The sequence below is a fragment of the Bos indicus genome, chromosome 17, assembly GCF_029378745.1.
Source record: "Bos indicus isolate NIAB-ARS_2022 breed Sahiwal x Tharparkar chromosome 17, NIAB-ARS_B.indTharparkar_mat_pri_1.0, whole genome shotgun sequence".
Lineage (NCBI taxonomy): Eukaryota > Metazoa > Chordata > Mammalia > Artiodactyla > Bovidae > Bos > Bos indicus.
The window spans coordinates 14,495,573-14,510,361 of record NC_091776.1 but is presented as its reverse complement, the minus strand read 5'-3'; the positions used below and the strand labels follow the sequence as shown (position 1 = coordinate 14,510,361).

Sequence of the window (14,789 nt, the reverse complement as noted above, 5' to 3'; positions counted from 1 at the left end):
TGATGGGCAGTTTGCTTATATTTAGCATGTAAATTCAGAGAAAATATCGTTTAACTCTGTACCAAAGAGAAGTAGAAGGAATTTAGAAATGATTCATATAGCTAACGTGTAGACAAAAAAAAAAAATTACACTAACGGGCTCTTTTGCTTAGACAACAAAACATAAGAGACGTCAACTGGGATAACTAAACCATCTTCAACACATTGGCGTCACACCTATAAGCGGCGGCAGTGAAAGTGTTAAGGCCTGCACAGGCCTCTATACTGCAGTAGGCGGCGCAAAACCTGGGCAAGTTTTCTGGGAGTGCCGCGGCTCCCTGCCATGCAGAGCAGACCGTGAGCCGTTAAGAACCCCTGGAAGACAGCGCTCGCGTCATGCCGGGAAGCCGACGCACAAACCTACGTCTCCAAGCTCTCCCTCGAGGCCCCGCCCATTCCTTACCCAAGAGCTCTCTGGGGCCTCGGAGGAGGCGTGGCCCAGGGCAAGGAGGGGAGAATGCGCATGCGCACTTGGAGCCTAGTCATGTAGCCAACTATCAATCTCGCGAGTGTTGATAGTCGGTGGCGTAGGTAGTAGACCTGAATGCTGGAGAGATAGATGATATCTACCAGAGGAAGAGGAGGCAGCTAAGCCAGTTCCCAGTCTCTGTCCCTCTTTTGCTTTCCTTTCTTTTTTCCCCAACCCTCCGCCCTCCTGTGAATCAGCCCGCCTTCCCTGACCTCAGTGACCCGAGTGGCCCCGCCCACTCTCGTCGACGTGATTCCCGCCGTGGGGTAAAGCGCCGGTCGAACCCGGAGCTCCGCGGAAGAGAAGGGCGACCAGAGGGGGAGGTTGCTGGGCCTGGTTTGGGCTCGTCGCCGAGCCGCGGCGTAGGGGGCTTTCGGGTAGTCCTCTCGCTTCTCCATCTGCTCGTTGCGACGCAGCCTCCCAGGCCTAGGCCTCCTCCTCCTCCTCCCTGCCTGGCCCGGCCTCTGGCAGCAGCGGGTGACGCAGACGGAACATCATGTCGTCCGCGGCCGACCCTCCGCCACCCCCGCCTCCCGAGAGCGCGCCTTCGAAGCCCGCAGCCTTGGCCGCCGGCAGCGGGAGCAACAGCAGCAACAAAGGCGGCCCCGAGGGCGTCGCAGCCCAGGGGGCTCCCTCCGTGGGCAACGCCGGCCCCACGGACTCGGAGATGGAGGTGAGGGCGGCTCGTGGCGTGGAAAGAGGGCAGGAGGGGGAGGAGGAACTGGTTCCCTCGCCTCTGTACTAGTGATGAGACGCAGAGCCAAACTTCACCCCTTCCCACTCCAACTCGGCCTCAGACCCTTTGGGTCGGAAATGATGCTCTCACCCTTGCGCTTAAGCTATCCAGGCAACCTGAAGTGGATTTCTGGCACTTCACGTTTATATTATTTGTCTCTTTGGCGAACCTTGCCAAATCCTCGAACGCTCTTATAAGACACATGTTCTTGATTACTGAGGCCGAGTGAGGATCTACCTTTTTTTTTTTTTTTAAAGCTGGACTCCCATAATTCCCTCGCTCATCTCTGAATCTCGATTTTACTTTCCGCTAAACTTGGGGGGAGGGCGAGGGAAATTTCCCTGTAGGTACGGGGGTAGACAGGCGGGGTGGGGAAGGCATTTAAAAGCAGCGCATCCGAGGAGTTGGGCCTCCTTTTCTTCATCCCGTTCTTTGCGGGGGCGGTATCTGTTCCGCAGAAACAATGGCGAGGGCTGGATGGCCGAGGGCGCAGTGGGGATAAGCGGGGCACAGCTGCTCCCTCGGAGGGAGAGGAGGCTCCTCCCAGGCACTGTTCCGTGGGGAAGGGAAGCGACCAAGGCGGCAGCAGCTGTCTTGAACCCCCATTTCATTTCGTGGGAGGAGTGATGGATGGATGGATGGATGAATTAGTGAGTGAGGGGCGGTTAGTTTGCTTACAGACCAGCGCATTTCCTCTTTGGGGGCCTTGGCCTTATTTTGAGAATTGGTACCGTTCTCTATGGCTCCCTACCTTCTGGACTGGGGCTGGCGGGTCAGGGAATGGTAACAGTACAGCGAGGGTGGAGAGATTGGGGAACTGCCAGGCGGGTCTTTTGGGTGTGCTCCAAGGTTTTGCGATGTCTGGGAACAAAGTGTTGCTTGCTCCTTCCAATTTTATTCTTGGCCTTCGATCTGTTTTGAGATATTTTATAGTCTCAGCCCAGAGATTTCTGGAATTTTTCCATCCTTGGATAGATGAAGAAAAGGTAATACTGCTCTAAAAGGGAATGTTGCTGTAGAATTAACACAATAAGGAAATGGTAGGACAGTTTACCATAGAGCATTTGGCTCAGTAGTTTTATTTGGGTGCTGTACTAAGTCGTAAGTCAGTTCAGTGGAGTCCTACTCTCTGCAACCAGCGGCCTTATCTAGGGTGAAGTAACGTTATTAGTTTTTGAAAGAACTTTTAGGTAAGGGTGGGTTTTGGTGGAATAGGATCTCTGGTATTCTATAGCTTTCAGCGACTTGAAATTTGTTTTCAGTTCATGTCAGTGTTGCTTGTTTTCTTTTTCTTTAGGTTTTAAATGATTGTTTTGAATTGCCAGGGTTAACTTGGATTCCCGCTTCCTTGTTTAAGGGGGTTTGAAAGTTTGACACTGAAAGCAGTTGTATTAAATACGTAGTTCTCAGGGCTTCCCAGGTGGCGCTAGTGGTAAAGAACCCGCCTGCCTGTGCAAGAGACAAAAGAGCCTCGGGTTCGATCCCTGCGTTGGGAAGATCCCCTGGAGGGGAGGCATGGCAGCCCACTCCAGTGTTCTTGCTTGAAGAATCCCATGGACAGAAGAGCCTGGCGAGCTACAAAGAGCCTGGCGGGGTGGCAAAGAGTCAGACAAGGCTGAAGCGACTGAGCACGCACTGCACTTCTCTGCAAATTGCTGTCCACTGTTGTCAGCCTCTCAAAAGAGGCTGTCATTCAAATTTTGGAGTAGCAACCAAAGTCTCAGTCTCACTAGAAGTGTTAAGGAAGTATCAGAAAGCAGAATAATTTAAAGCCTAAACTAAATATTTTGCCTTTCAGTTGCTGTTTTTAAGGTAAAGTGGAATTAGAGTTTAACTATGAATATTAATGTTGTAACAAGTACTGGATGACTGTCAGTAGTATTTTTGCCAGATGGGGAAATTGAGTCTTCCCTTGTAAGTAGAATCTGTGATAGAACCCGCATCTGGCTCTGAAGCTGACCCTTCCCCGAATATCTTGCCCTGTCATATTTTTGCCAAAAATGTGTTGTTTAACGATTTCATTTATTCAAAAATGGCTTCATTATTTTTCCCCTTCTCAGGATAGTAACATCAGTGATTTTATCTTTTACCAGTTTTCTTAATGACTAGTTTTTGTTTTTTTCCTTCACATTATAGTGTGTTTTTTTTTTTTCTTTTTAAGCTGTGTTTTTCCAAGATCATTTATTTTCTGACAAAGCCCACTTTCCTAGGAAAATTAGTTAGCTTTCCTATGTATTTTTTTTTTTTTTTTTTTGCTTGGTATTGGTAGTCATGGGAGCAGTCACATTTTTTAATTAATATGATCTTTTTGGCAACCTGAATGGGGCCTGTCTTGGTTCATTCTCATTTCGCATACCTACCTGGACTGATAGGTAGGTACACTATATACCAATAGCCATATGACCTCAAGGGTCCTAAATCCAGATCTTTTGCCTGTTTTAGTTAAGACTGTGAAAGAAGTAATGACTGCTGTTGGAAAGCACATCTTGTTTTTTTAGGATACATTCGACTTTTCATGGTATCCCAGTACCATTTTGTGAATTATTCTAGGTAGGTGGCTTTGTCACTTTTACTCTGGAGACCAGAGATTGTGATGAGCTTAAGGTTACACAAGTTCGTAAAGGTCTTAGCACTGAAGTTAGACTTGAATTTGGGTCATTTGATCTCTTATAGGACGGCGGAGCCTGGTGGCTGCCGTCTGTGGGGTCGCACAGAGTCGGACACGACTGAAGCGACTTAGCAACAGCAGTAGTGCTGTACCAGGCCCGTCCCCTCAGCTTTTTAATCATAGGTAACTTGGTTACAGCGTGTAGCACCGCAGATCACTACATCATTAATGAAAATTGAACTTTTTTACCAGCTGATGAGCGAACTTTACAGTGAGGTTGGTGGTGTTTTTTTGGATTTTGTGACTTTCTGAATGTCAGGGTGAATAAATTTGCCAAAAAAGCACATTTATTGTCAATTAAGGAATCAAACTGTGGTTAAAGTATTCACTTCAGGGTGCATGATGAATTTTTTAAATGTTTTAGAAGATGGAAATCAGGATGACTGTGTGACTTCCCAGGTATACATTTGGGTAGTACTACAGTAGATACTGCAGTTTAATTAAAAGGGAACATTTCCTTCACAATTTATATTGTTCAATTTGGCTTTATAATTTTTGATTAGAAAACAAAACAGATTTGCTTTAAGTATTTTTTGTTCTAGGATGTTGGAGATGATAATCTTGTGTTTTAATCTTGGCAGTGGCCATGCGGTTTACATATTTGGGTTAAGTGAATTGTTATTACTGTCATATTTTGCATCAAGGTTTCCTATCAGATTTAGGTATCTAGGAAGTTCAGGACAGGAGTGTATTACTTTGAATGTATTTTGGGCTGAAATCAGTGTAATAATGGTATGTTGAGTATTCTTGAAGAACAAACCATGGTTTTTCCCTCTTACCAGGAAGTATTTGACAATGCATCTCCTGGAAAGCAAAAAGAAATCCAAGAACCAGATCCCACCTATGAAGAAAAAATGGTATGTTCTAGGTATATGAATAGAATCATAATAGTTTTTTATTAGGTGATTAAATTTACTAAAGTTGAGGCACAGATACCTAATTTAAATATGTGTAACATGGAGTATTGTAACTTTTTTTTATCTTACTTGACTTACTTGATTAAAACAAATACAGATGTATTTCATGAATTCACATAGTATGTAAATATATGGATTATATTAATACTCCTTTTTAGATTTAGCATTGGGAGTGAGATGAGTTAAAAGACCAGAGAAGTAATCATTCAAGATGTGTTTATTCTGCATCTGTCTAGCATTGTACTCTACTGGTTATAAAGCAAGTAATACATGTATAATTTATAACATATACAATATATAATGAACTTCCCATGTGGTTCAGTGGGTAAAGAATCTACCTGCAATGCAGGAGACACAGATTCGATCACTGGTTAGGGAACATCCCCTGGAGGAGAGCATGGCAACCCACTCCAGTGATCTTGCCTGGAAAATTTCATGGACAGAGGAGCCAACAGTCCATAGGATTGCAGTCTGACATGCCTGAAGCAACGGAGCACGTGCTCATGCACATATGCATACAATATATAATACAAAAATATATAGTATATATAGTAATGATATTTCTTGCCTATAGCTTTTTTATTATATGGATGAGAGCTTTACAAAAGATAATATGAATATTATACTTGTAAAAGATCCAGCTCACATTTCACATCCTCTTGGGAATCTTTATCTTAACATGAGTTAACCAGTACCTACAAAGAGCTTTGAATTTAAGTTTAGATTAAATAATAATGACTAACAGTGAATAAATAGTATGTACTGGGCCCTGTTGTATATGCTTTATGTAGATTAAACTTAATTTTTTTAAATCTTAGTTAACATGTATAAGCATATCATCATTACACAATAAGTATCCTCCTGAAGAGTGGAAACGGTGTCTTAGTCTTTCTGTCTTCAGCATCCAGAATAGTATCTGGCACATAGAATACTGATTTTAACAAGTATTACTTCCCCTTGTTCTTTGACTTTCTCATCAATATCAGCAAATATTTTTGAAATTTCTAAAAATGGCTTCAAAGTCCTAAAAGTTGCATATATGTATCTGTATACACATACATAGCGTGCATAATGCATATGGTAATATGTAAAGTATAAATGATGTATTACTGTATATGATTTCTGTTCCATTTTGTATGTATGCATTTTGTGTATATGTGTAACTGTCCTGTCACCTTTCTTTGCTGTCAGTCTTATTTGAAGAAAAGATGGTTTTCCATTTTTACTTTTCCCAGTCATTCCTCTAAACCCGCACAGCTTAGATTCTGTCATTAACACTATATTAGTGATTCTCTACTTGATCTTAGCCAAAAGACTGAGAAGTGATGTACTAGTAATTTTAATGGCCAATTCTTTGGCCTAGTTTTAGTTCCTTCTCCTTATTCATACTTGTATTTGACACCATTGGCCACTCCACAAATTTTTTTCTTGCCTTGAGAAACCTTTTTTCTTTGATGATACCTTATTTACTTGATTATTCATTTGTCCTTCATTGCATTTTGAACATTTGTTCTTGGAAAGTTTTAGCCTTGTCACTGGTTTTCATCTGCCACTTTTAAATGAGTACTTCTGAATATTTATCTCTAGCTCAGATGCCTCCAATCATTGTATTTTCATTTGCTTGTTGAACATTTAAATCCCTTTGGTAGGTCTTATTTAGGAATATCCGAAGTTGAATTCATTATCTCTTTCCCACACAGTTACTTAGTGTTCTCTCAATGAATGAAAGTTTTTCTTAATAAATACCCAAGCTGTTTATAACAGCGTGTCATAATTTTAATAGTCTTGGCAGATTTAACTTCATAAATATTTCTTTTATCTTTTCCCCATCACCCTGGTTCATTATTCTTCTGTTGCATGAATTATTTCATTGGCATCTTCATTTGGCTCGTTTCTCATGATCTAGCTTCTTCCAGATCTGTGTTTTTGTGAAGTCTGTGACACTGATCTGATTATATAATGGAGGTTTTCAGTGGTTCTTTGCAATGCTTCTCATCTCCACAGCTCCCTTTATTGCAATTTTTTTCTCAACTTCCTACAAATTTTTCAGTCTCCTACTTTAATTTCCTTTTTCAAAACCATGACCTTGACGAGCAGTTTTCTTCTGAGCAGACTCCTTATCATCTGCTAGACCTATTCATAGATAAGTCTTGATAGTCACTTTTCATTCTTGAACCCAAGATGCCAAGTACTGCTTGAGAAAACTAAAGTAATTACACTGATTGGTACTGGAATAAATTTATGGTTTTCACTTTCTTTGGCTTTCACTGTTATTTCTAACAATCCTATTTAGCCATTCTAAGACTTTGCCGCTCTGATTAAGTTTCTACTTTTCTGTCACTTTCTCACTTTCAGTCTTCCTCCATAAAGAATTGCAGGCCCATCATCAATTTATTTCCAAACATGTATGGCTTCTACTATTCTGGTCATTTTCTTAGAGAAAAATGCTTTTTCCAAGGCTATTGATTTTAACCTTTGCTTTAATTTTACGATACATTTTTTTGGGGGGGGTTCTTGATCTTACTGTTTCTGCTCTTTAGAAAGTAGTTTTTCTCCTTATACCTCTTATTTTAATTGAAGTATAGTTGATTTATAATGTGTCTATCTCTGCTATACAGAAGAGTGATTCAGTTTAACATATATATACAGTCTTTTAGATATTCTTTTCTGTTATGGTTTATTTGAGGGAAGTTGGATACAGTTCCCTGTGTTACACAGTAGGACCTTTGATGTTTATCCACTTTAAATGTAATACGTGCAACTATCAACTCCAAATTCTCAGTGCATCCCTCTCCTCCCCTCCTCTGCCTTGGCAACCACAAGTCAGATCTCTGTCTGTTTTGTAGATAGGTTCATTTTCTTTACACCTTTCGTCATTTTTATCTTAACCTTTTCATTTTTCAAGCAATGAGGTCTTTGCCTGTTAATCCCCTTAAACCTTTGCTACAGTTCCACTGAAAGCTTACTCTGTAAATGTTCTAAACTCCTTGTTTTTTTTGCAACAGTTTGTAACTCCACACTACTTGAATCAGTGAGAGAATTTTGGAAATTATGAAATCTTTTGTAGAGCTCTGGTGAAGTTTATGCTTTGTTCTTTAAGATAGTAGTCTCAGACTTGACCTTGTAGAAGATAACAAAGATTCTGGATATTTCTGATCTAATGGATCATGAACCACAGTTTGAAAAAATACCATCTTAAGACATCTAGAACCATTAAAGGATCTTGAGCAGTAAAGAGGTGTGATAAGGTCTAAGAATTGGGAGGACTACTCCCTTCTCTGTGAAACATCATTTCTGTTGCCATTTTCCTAATCATCCTGCTTAAAATTTAAAATCTGGTGCTATTCACACTTCCATGTGTTCTTACTGTGTGTTTTTACTTCTGAGTTTTTGTTTTCTGACAGTCTTCATAATTTACTTGTCATGTTTTATTTTCAATATTGTACTATAATGAAAACTTCATAGAGAAACAAAATACTTTTTCTGGTCTGCACACAAAAGTATTTTTTGAATTGAAAAGACATTTAAGAAGAAAACGTTGATTTGAAAATGTTTTTAAAGAAGAGAATATATATTCAGTGATTTGAGTACTGTAGAGTAACTTTTGCTTTAAAATATCTTACACTCTCACCTATCTGAATTTATTTCCGGAGCTTATTTATCTTGATCCAAACATAATTACAATAATAGAATAGTCTTTTTTAAATAGCATGATCTTCTCATTGCATGTTTTTGGTTTTTCTTTTACTATGTATGTATTTGAAAATGAAATTGTGCAAAATACGTATATATGGATCTCAGGTTAGTACTTTAAAACAGAAACTGAAGCTTGTCATTGGTAGGACATTCCTAAGGAGAAACGTATTGACAGCCTGTTGTTAGTGGTATGGATTGGGCTACGTGTGTGGTCCAGTGTGAAGGCACTGTCACCGTGTGCCTTCAGTATCAAATTGGGCTTCGGTTTTACATGTGTGTGATGTTTAAAAATTATGTTTTCATTTAAAAAGCACATTAGACTACCTCTGGTGTTTGCTAGGTAAAATGTTTTATTGTAAAGTTGACATTTTAAACATAGGTAGAGATACTGAGTAACTGGCTTCTCTGTTTATTGAACTCTTGTCTTCTTGTTTCTCCTTATTTAAAATCAAATTATTGATGTGTCTGTAAAAAGTCTGTTGTCTAAAGGCTCTAGATTTCCATTGTTTATTTTTAAAAGAACTTGATTTCAAGGTTTTAAGTTTTTTTGGTCTTCCATTCTTTTTGTGTGATAATAGGAAACACTCAAAGCCGCAGATGTTAGATATAAAAATAAGAAAAGATACTAAGAACTACATAGGATTAATGAATATTTCATGAACTTAATAGAGGTTTTTCAAGCCTGATAGCTTTTTAAAATTTGGCACAACATTTTTCCCTCTTCTGAATAAATACACCTGTATTGCAGTGTCTTTATCTTTTTATTTGATATTTTTTCTTCAGCTACATTCAAGTATCACTGACACACAGTAGTTGTATGTTTTTCATTCGGTGAGTTCTGGCAAATAGCTGAGGCCATGTAAACACCGTACAGTCACAATGTAGAACAGTTCTATCGTCCCCCAAGCGCTTGCTCCTGCTCTCATCCCTTTGACACTTCAGATCTCCTCTCTGAGAAACCACTACTTAGAATTTCACATAGAAAGTCGCTGTTTGGAGTTCGGATCGTATAGCGTGTAGTCTCACGCTTGCTTGCTTTCACATAGTATCCTACTTTTGAATCTCATCTATGTTGTTGCATGTAGCAGTAGTTCCTTTTTATTGCTGAGATTGTTGTGTGGAGACATGTTGAAACTTTGATTTCTGAATTTGTATTGATATTCTGATAAAATGTGTTTTCACATTTCTTCCAGCAAACTGACCGGGCAAATAGATTTGAATATTTATTAAAGCAGACAGAACTGTTTGCACATTTCATTCAGCCTGCTGCTCAGAAGACTCCAACCTCACCTTTGAAGATGAAACCAGGGCGCCCACGAATAAAAAAGGATGAGAAACAGAACTTGCTCTCAGTTGGCGAGTGAGTAATAGTTGATGCTTAACAGTTGAGCCAGACTTATTTTAGATAGTCTTAATTAGAAGCACAGAATCATTTTATTAAAAAAATAGTTAATAGTGCTCTTATTTATTTGGCCCAGTTGGCTTGGCAGGATATAGCCATACATGTATAAAATAAAAATAGGCATAATGCTTTATTTTTATATGGATTGAGTAGGGAATTCAGATGTTACCTTCTCCTTGGAGTGGAAACAAATGCAAAGGTTAAGTGGCCTACTTAACATCATCTAGAAGGAATTAGAATAATCTGACTTTGAACTTAGATCTGACTTGGGGCATTCTCTAGTCTCCTAAACCACTCAGGTGGATTGAGAGTACTGCTGTTATCTGAAGTCTGTGCTTGTTTATAGATCGTATGGTGATTTGTATCATGATAGTCTACTTAAAATTTTTGTTAAATGCTTAGTTTCTTTATATAAAAGGAAATATCAAGTTGTATGATGCCATTGTTAGGTGGTGGTGCAAAATTTGTAAAGTAATTCTTACATGTTGAATTTATAGATTTTTTCTTAGAATTTGTGCTGGTTGGATAACTTAAGATGTTTGGTGGTGGTTTAGTTGCTAAGTTGTGTCCGACTCTTGCGACCCCATGGACTGTAGCCTGCCAGGCTCCTCTCTGTCAATGGGATTTTCCAGGCAAGAATACTGGAGTGGGTTGCCATTTCCTTCTCCAGGGGATCTTCCTGACCTAGGAATCGAACCTGGGTCTCCTGCATTGTAGGCATATTCTTTACCAACTGAGCTATGAGGGAAGCCCTAACAAGATGTTTGGTTAGTAATAACAAATTTAGGGTAATCTCATTGCTTTAAAATAACCATTAATTAAAGTAACAAAGCATATGCCAACTTTTATCTTTAGTTTAACAACCATAATAATCAGTCATCTTGATAGTATATTATGAAGGAGATTTTATTTTAAAAAAAAAGGCAAAGTTAAGTTTCTCTCAGTTTATGGAGAGTAACTTGGGGTTGAGGGGTAGATCTTTGAATTAAGTTTTCATAAGATTGGAATGCAGAGAAACACAAGAAGTAAACACATATGACAAGCAATTAGGGACTTCCCAGGTGGTCCAGTGGCTAGGACTCCACACCCCAGATGCAGAGGGCCTGGGGTCCACTCCTGGTCAGGAGACTAGATCCTACATGCCGCAACCGAGAGCTTGCACGCCACAGCCAACAGCCAGATAAATATGGAAAAAAAAAAAAAGCTACTAAAAAAAAAAATCCTTGGATTTTTATTGCCTTTGCTTGCATTTCTGAGGCATGTTTCTCTATCTGGGAAGGCTGATTATCTTTCCCACAAAGCATGTAGTCTTAATAGAAATCAAGCAATAATTTAGATTTAGAGATCACAAGAGTGGAATATAATCTACTATTTTCTAATTTAAATCAAAGTATTTGTTGAAAGTATACAGGTATAAGTGGAAACTTGAAAACTGGGGAGTAAGTAGTTTTACTAACCTGAGTCCTTTAGAGATTAAGAAATCTGGCAATATTATAGCTACAAAAAATTAGTTTTTAAGAGACTGTGTCTGACTCTGTTGGGATGTAAAATCTGGGCATGTGTATTTAAAAAGCTTCGAGTAATTCTAGTTAAAGAGTCATTGCCTTAAACCCTAAGTCTCTGTTCTGCAAATTCTGCAGCTTTTGGTGAAAGTTGTAGTTTTTAAAATGTGATTTCTGGGGGAACTATTTTTGGGGTGGGAGCAAAATACTTAACATTAAAATATAAACTATGAGGTTTTTCTTACTGCATATTTCATTGAAATTAGATGATCACGTTTATGTTTATCAGGTTCTGGTTAACCTAAGGTATTACTCTATAGTCTTAATTTACATGCCTTTTAAGATACTGTGAAATATTGGTCAGCCTCTTGACTACTATATTGAAAGCTGGTAATTAAAGCCAAGACTCAGATCGCTTGATTTTATTTTAAACTTGCAGCTATCGACACCGAAGAACAGAGCAAGAAGAAGATGAAGAATTATTAACAGAAAGCTCCAAAGCAACCAATGTTTGCACTCGGTTTGAAGACTCTCCATCGTGTATGTTATATATATTTAATAACTTCTTTAAAACATCCCCTTGTAGCCTTTGGTTAATGTTGGGGTTTTTCTTGGCTATAATTTATAAAGGGAATTTTAAGTAATCTTTGAAATTTATTGATTGTGAAATGAACTTCAGATACTTTTTTGGCTAGAAGTCATAGTATATCATTACGATAGTGATGCTGTATTTCAAAAGGGCATAAATCACCATTGTGCTTGATGTTTCCTGAATGTGTATGTAAAAATGGGGATGGAATTTGCCATATATTTGCCCTAGAGAAGAAAGATGTGTAGGAAAAGGTACTTATTAAAGACTTTTTTTTACTCATCTCCTGATTTTGTCTTTAAGTTTATAAATGGTTTTCCAAAAGAAAACATAGTTAACCAGGTTTAAGTTTTACTTATATATAATCTTGGGTTTCCCAAGTGGCATTAGTGGTAAAGAGGCCACTTGCCAGTGCAAGAGACTGACACATAGGTTCGATCCCTGGGTCAGGAGATCCCCTGGAGGAGGGCATGGCAGCCACTCTGGTATTCTTGCTTGGAGGAGAGTCCCATGGACAGAGGAGCGTGGCAGGCTACAGTCCATGAAGTTGCAAAGAGTCGGATATGACTGAAGCGACATAGCATGCATGTATAATCTTGGTTGTCTGGTGGCACAGTTTTCTTTACTGAAGCCCAGTAATTTTTTTTTTCCTGACCTTTCTCTTTCTCACTTGATGACAAGTTTGTGTGATCATAGTGGTTGTGAGCAAAAGAAAAATTTATAGTAGTATAGGATTCATAATTTGGATTGGAAGTTATAATTAACTGTCATCTGGAACTCTTAGCAGACTAAACTTCAGGGAGGATAGGATCTGATTAGAAATGCATCAGTCTGGTTAAAGTGTGTATCTCCAGATTTTTTTTTTTTCTTTTGGCTACAGAGTACCCAGTTTTCTTACTATGAAGCTAGAGGCCAGAGCCAGATTTGTGGCCCAGAGAGAAAGGAAATTTGAAGTATTTGAGTTGTCTCTTTCTCACATTCTTACAGTGTATCCAGTTTTCCTAGTGTTAATTAACATTTCATCTCAGAGCAGTGTTTTTCAAAAGGGATGGAATATAGAATATACATATATTTTTTTAAAAAGTTGGGTTATTTGTGATCCATATACTTAGTAATTATTCTGGAATGGGAAATGTAAACCCTGAACGATATTGTTCCTCTTTGTAGGACCTCTTGGAAAAGCAAAGTAAGGAAGGGTAAAGGAAAAATAATCTTTTATTAATTTTTTTAAATTTCCCCTTTGTTAAGAGAAAAACAGTCCCCAGCGAACCTCTGTTTTGGTCATCAGGGAAGGTGAAAACACTTGGTTAGAAACACTTGCGCTGACATTGAGAAAGGAAATAGGCCAGAGAGTCTCTAGGACCAATATATGGTAACATAAGGACTGAGTGGCTGGGGCGCTCTGATGCCTTCCATCGTGTTTCTTGTCTTCTATATCCATCTGCTCCTTCTCTGCTCCACAGCACAGCAGCTACCTTTCCTGACTTGGAACTTGCCAAAGTCCCATTCTTAAAACCTAGTGAAGAAGGCACAGTCAAAATAAACGTGTAGGCCCAAGTTAAACCTCTGAGTGTCAAATGAAGGAGGGGCTGCCCACCTGTATTTCTTGTCTTTAAAATGTGCATGTCATTTTCCTTTTGTTCTTAGATGTAAAATGGGGTAAACTGAGAGATTATCAAGTCCGAGGATTAAATTGGCTCATTTCTTTGTATGAGAACGGCATCAATGGTATCCTTGCAGATGAAATGGTATGTGTTTGGTAGCTTTTGTAGAAGGCCATGTTTCATAATTTAAACCTTGTACACTATTTAGATTTATAAAAGTTAAGACTTATAAGATACAGTTTATTGATTATACTATAGACTGTTAGCAAACTAATCCTGTGTCACACTAATAATTAGCTCACTTTAGTTGCCTAAGTGGGATCTATATATATACTTCAATTGTGAGGAATTATTATCTATGAAAGTGTAATAAATTTAAAAATAATATGTTTTGAGAAGCGTGCCTTTGGTTGACTTTTGTAATATAATGATTTGGCCATCTCCCCTTGCTCCCTACCCCCCACTTCTGTGAGACACAGGGGGGATTAGTTGAACGTCATCAATAAATATTTTCTCTGTGATGGCACCTTGTACAGTTGTATCTTGTAAAACATTGTATCTTGTTTACTGTTTACTAGTTCTATAGTGAATGTTTTAAGTTTCTCTATAGCTAGCTACAGTGCTAAGACAATTGTTTGGAGAAAGTAATGGAGTGAGAAGAAATGGGTCTCAGTTCTAGCTCTGCCGGGTGGCCCTGGGAAAGCGTGCATCTGAGCTTTGTGGGGGGTAATGGTACGTCCCTCACGGACTGGTGAAGGTTAAATACCATAGCACTTGTCCGCTGGACACAGGGCAAGATTGTGCTATTTGTTAGGTGTACATACAGCTTTTCTTTTAAATGTTTCTGTACCAATCAGGAAATAATAAATACAAGAGTCTGTTTCGTTCCATGTTTCCTAGCTTTGTGGTTATTTTCTCTTTCAGGGCCTGGGAAAGACACTTCAAACAATTTCTCTTCTTGGGTACATGAAACACTATAGAAACATTCCTGGTCCTCATATGGTTTTGGTGCCTAAGTCTACATTACACAACTGGATGAGTGAATTCAAGAGATGGGTACCAACACTTAGATCTGTTTGTTTAATAGGGGATAAAGAACAAAGGGTAAGTTTCTCATATTTCATTAACAATTTTGATATTAAAAGAATTTGAATTTAGGTTTGGGGA

At 38.9% G+C, this 14,789-nt stretch overlaps 1 protein-coding gene across 1 annotated transcript in view; it reads left to right on the top strand.

Moving 5' to 3' along the window:
- Positions 1 to 562: 562 nt before the first annotated feature.
- The window catches only part of SMARCA5 (SNF2 related chromatin remodeling ATPase 5), a 38,829-nt gene continuing 24,602 nt past the window's right edge, over positions 563 to 14,789 (top strand). The window contains exons 1-6 of the mRNA XM_019977546.2: positions 563 to 1,181; positions 4,695 to 4,769; positions 9,719 to 9,885; positions 11,869 to 11,969; positions 13,666 to 13,766; positions 14,547 to 14,726. Of these exons, the coding sequence (XP_019833105.2) occupies positions 1,005 to 1,181; positions 4,695 to 4,769; positions 9,719 to 9,885; positions 11,869 to 11,969; positions 13,666 to 13,766; positions 14,547 to 14,726 (801 nt within the window). The 5' untranslated portion in view covers positions 563 to 1,004. The remainder of the gene's footprint in view (positions 1,182 to 4,694; positions 4,770 to 9,718; positions 9,886 to 11,868; positions 11,970 to 13,665; positions 13,767 to 14,546; positions 14,727 to 14,789) is intronic.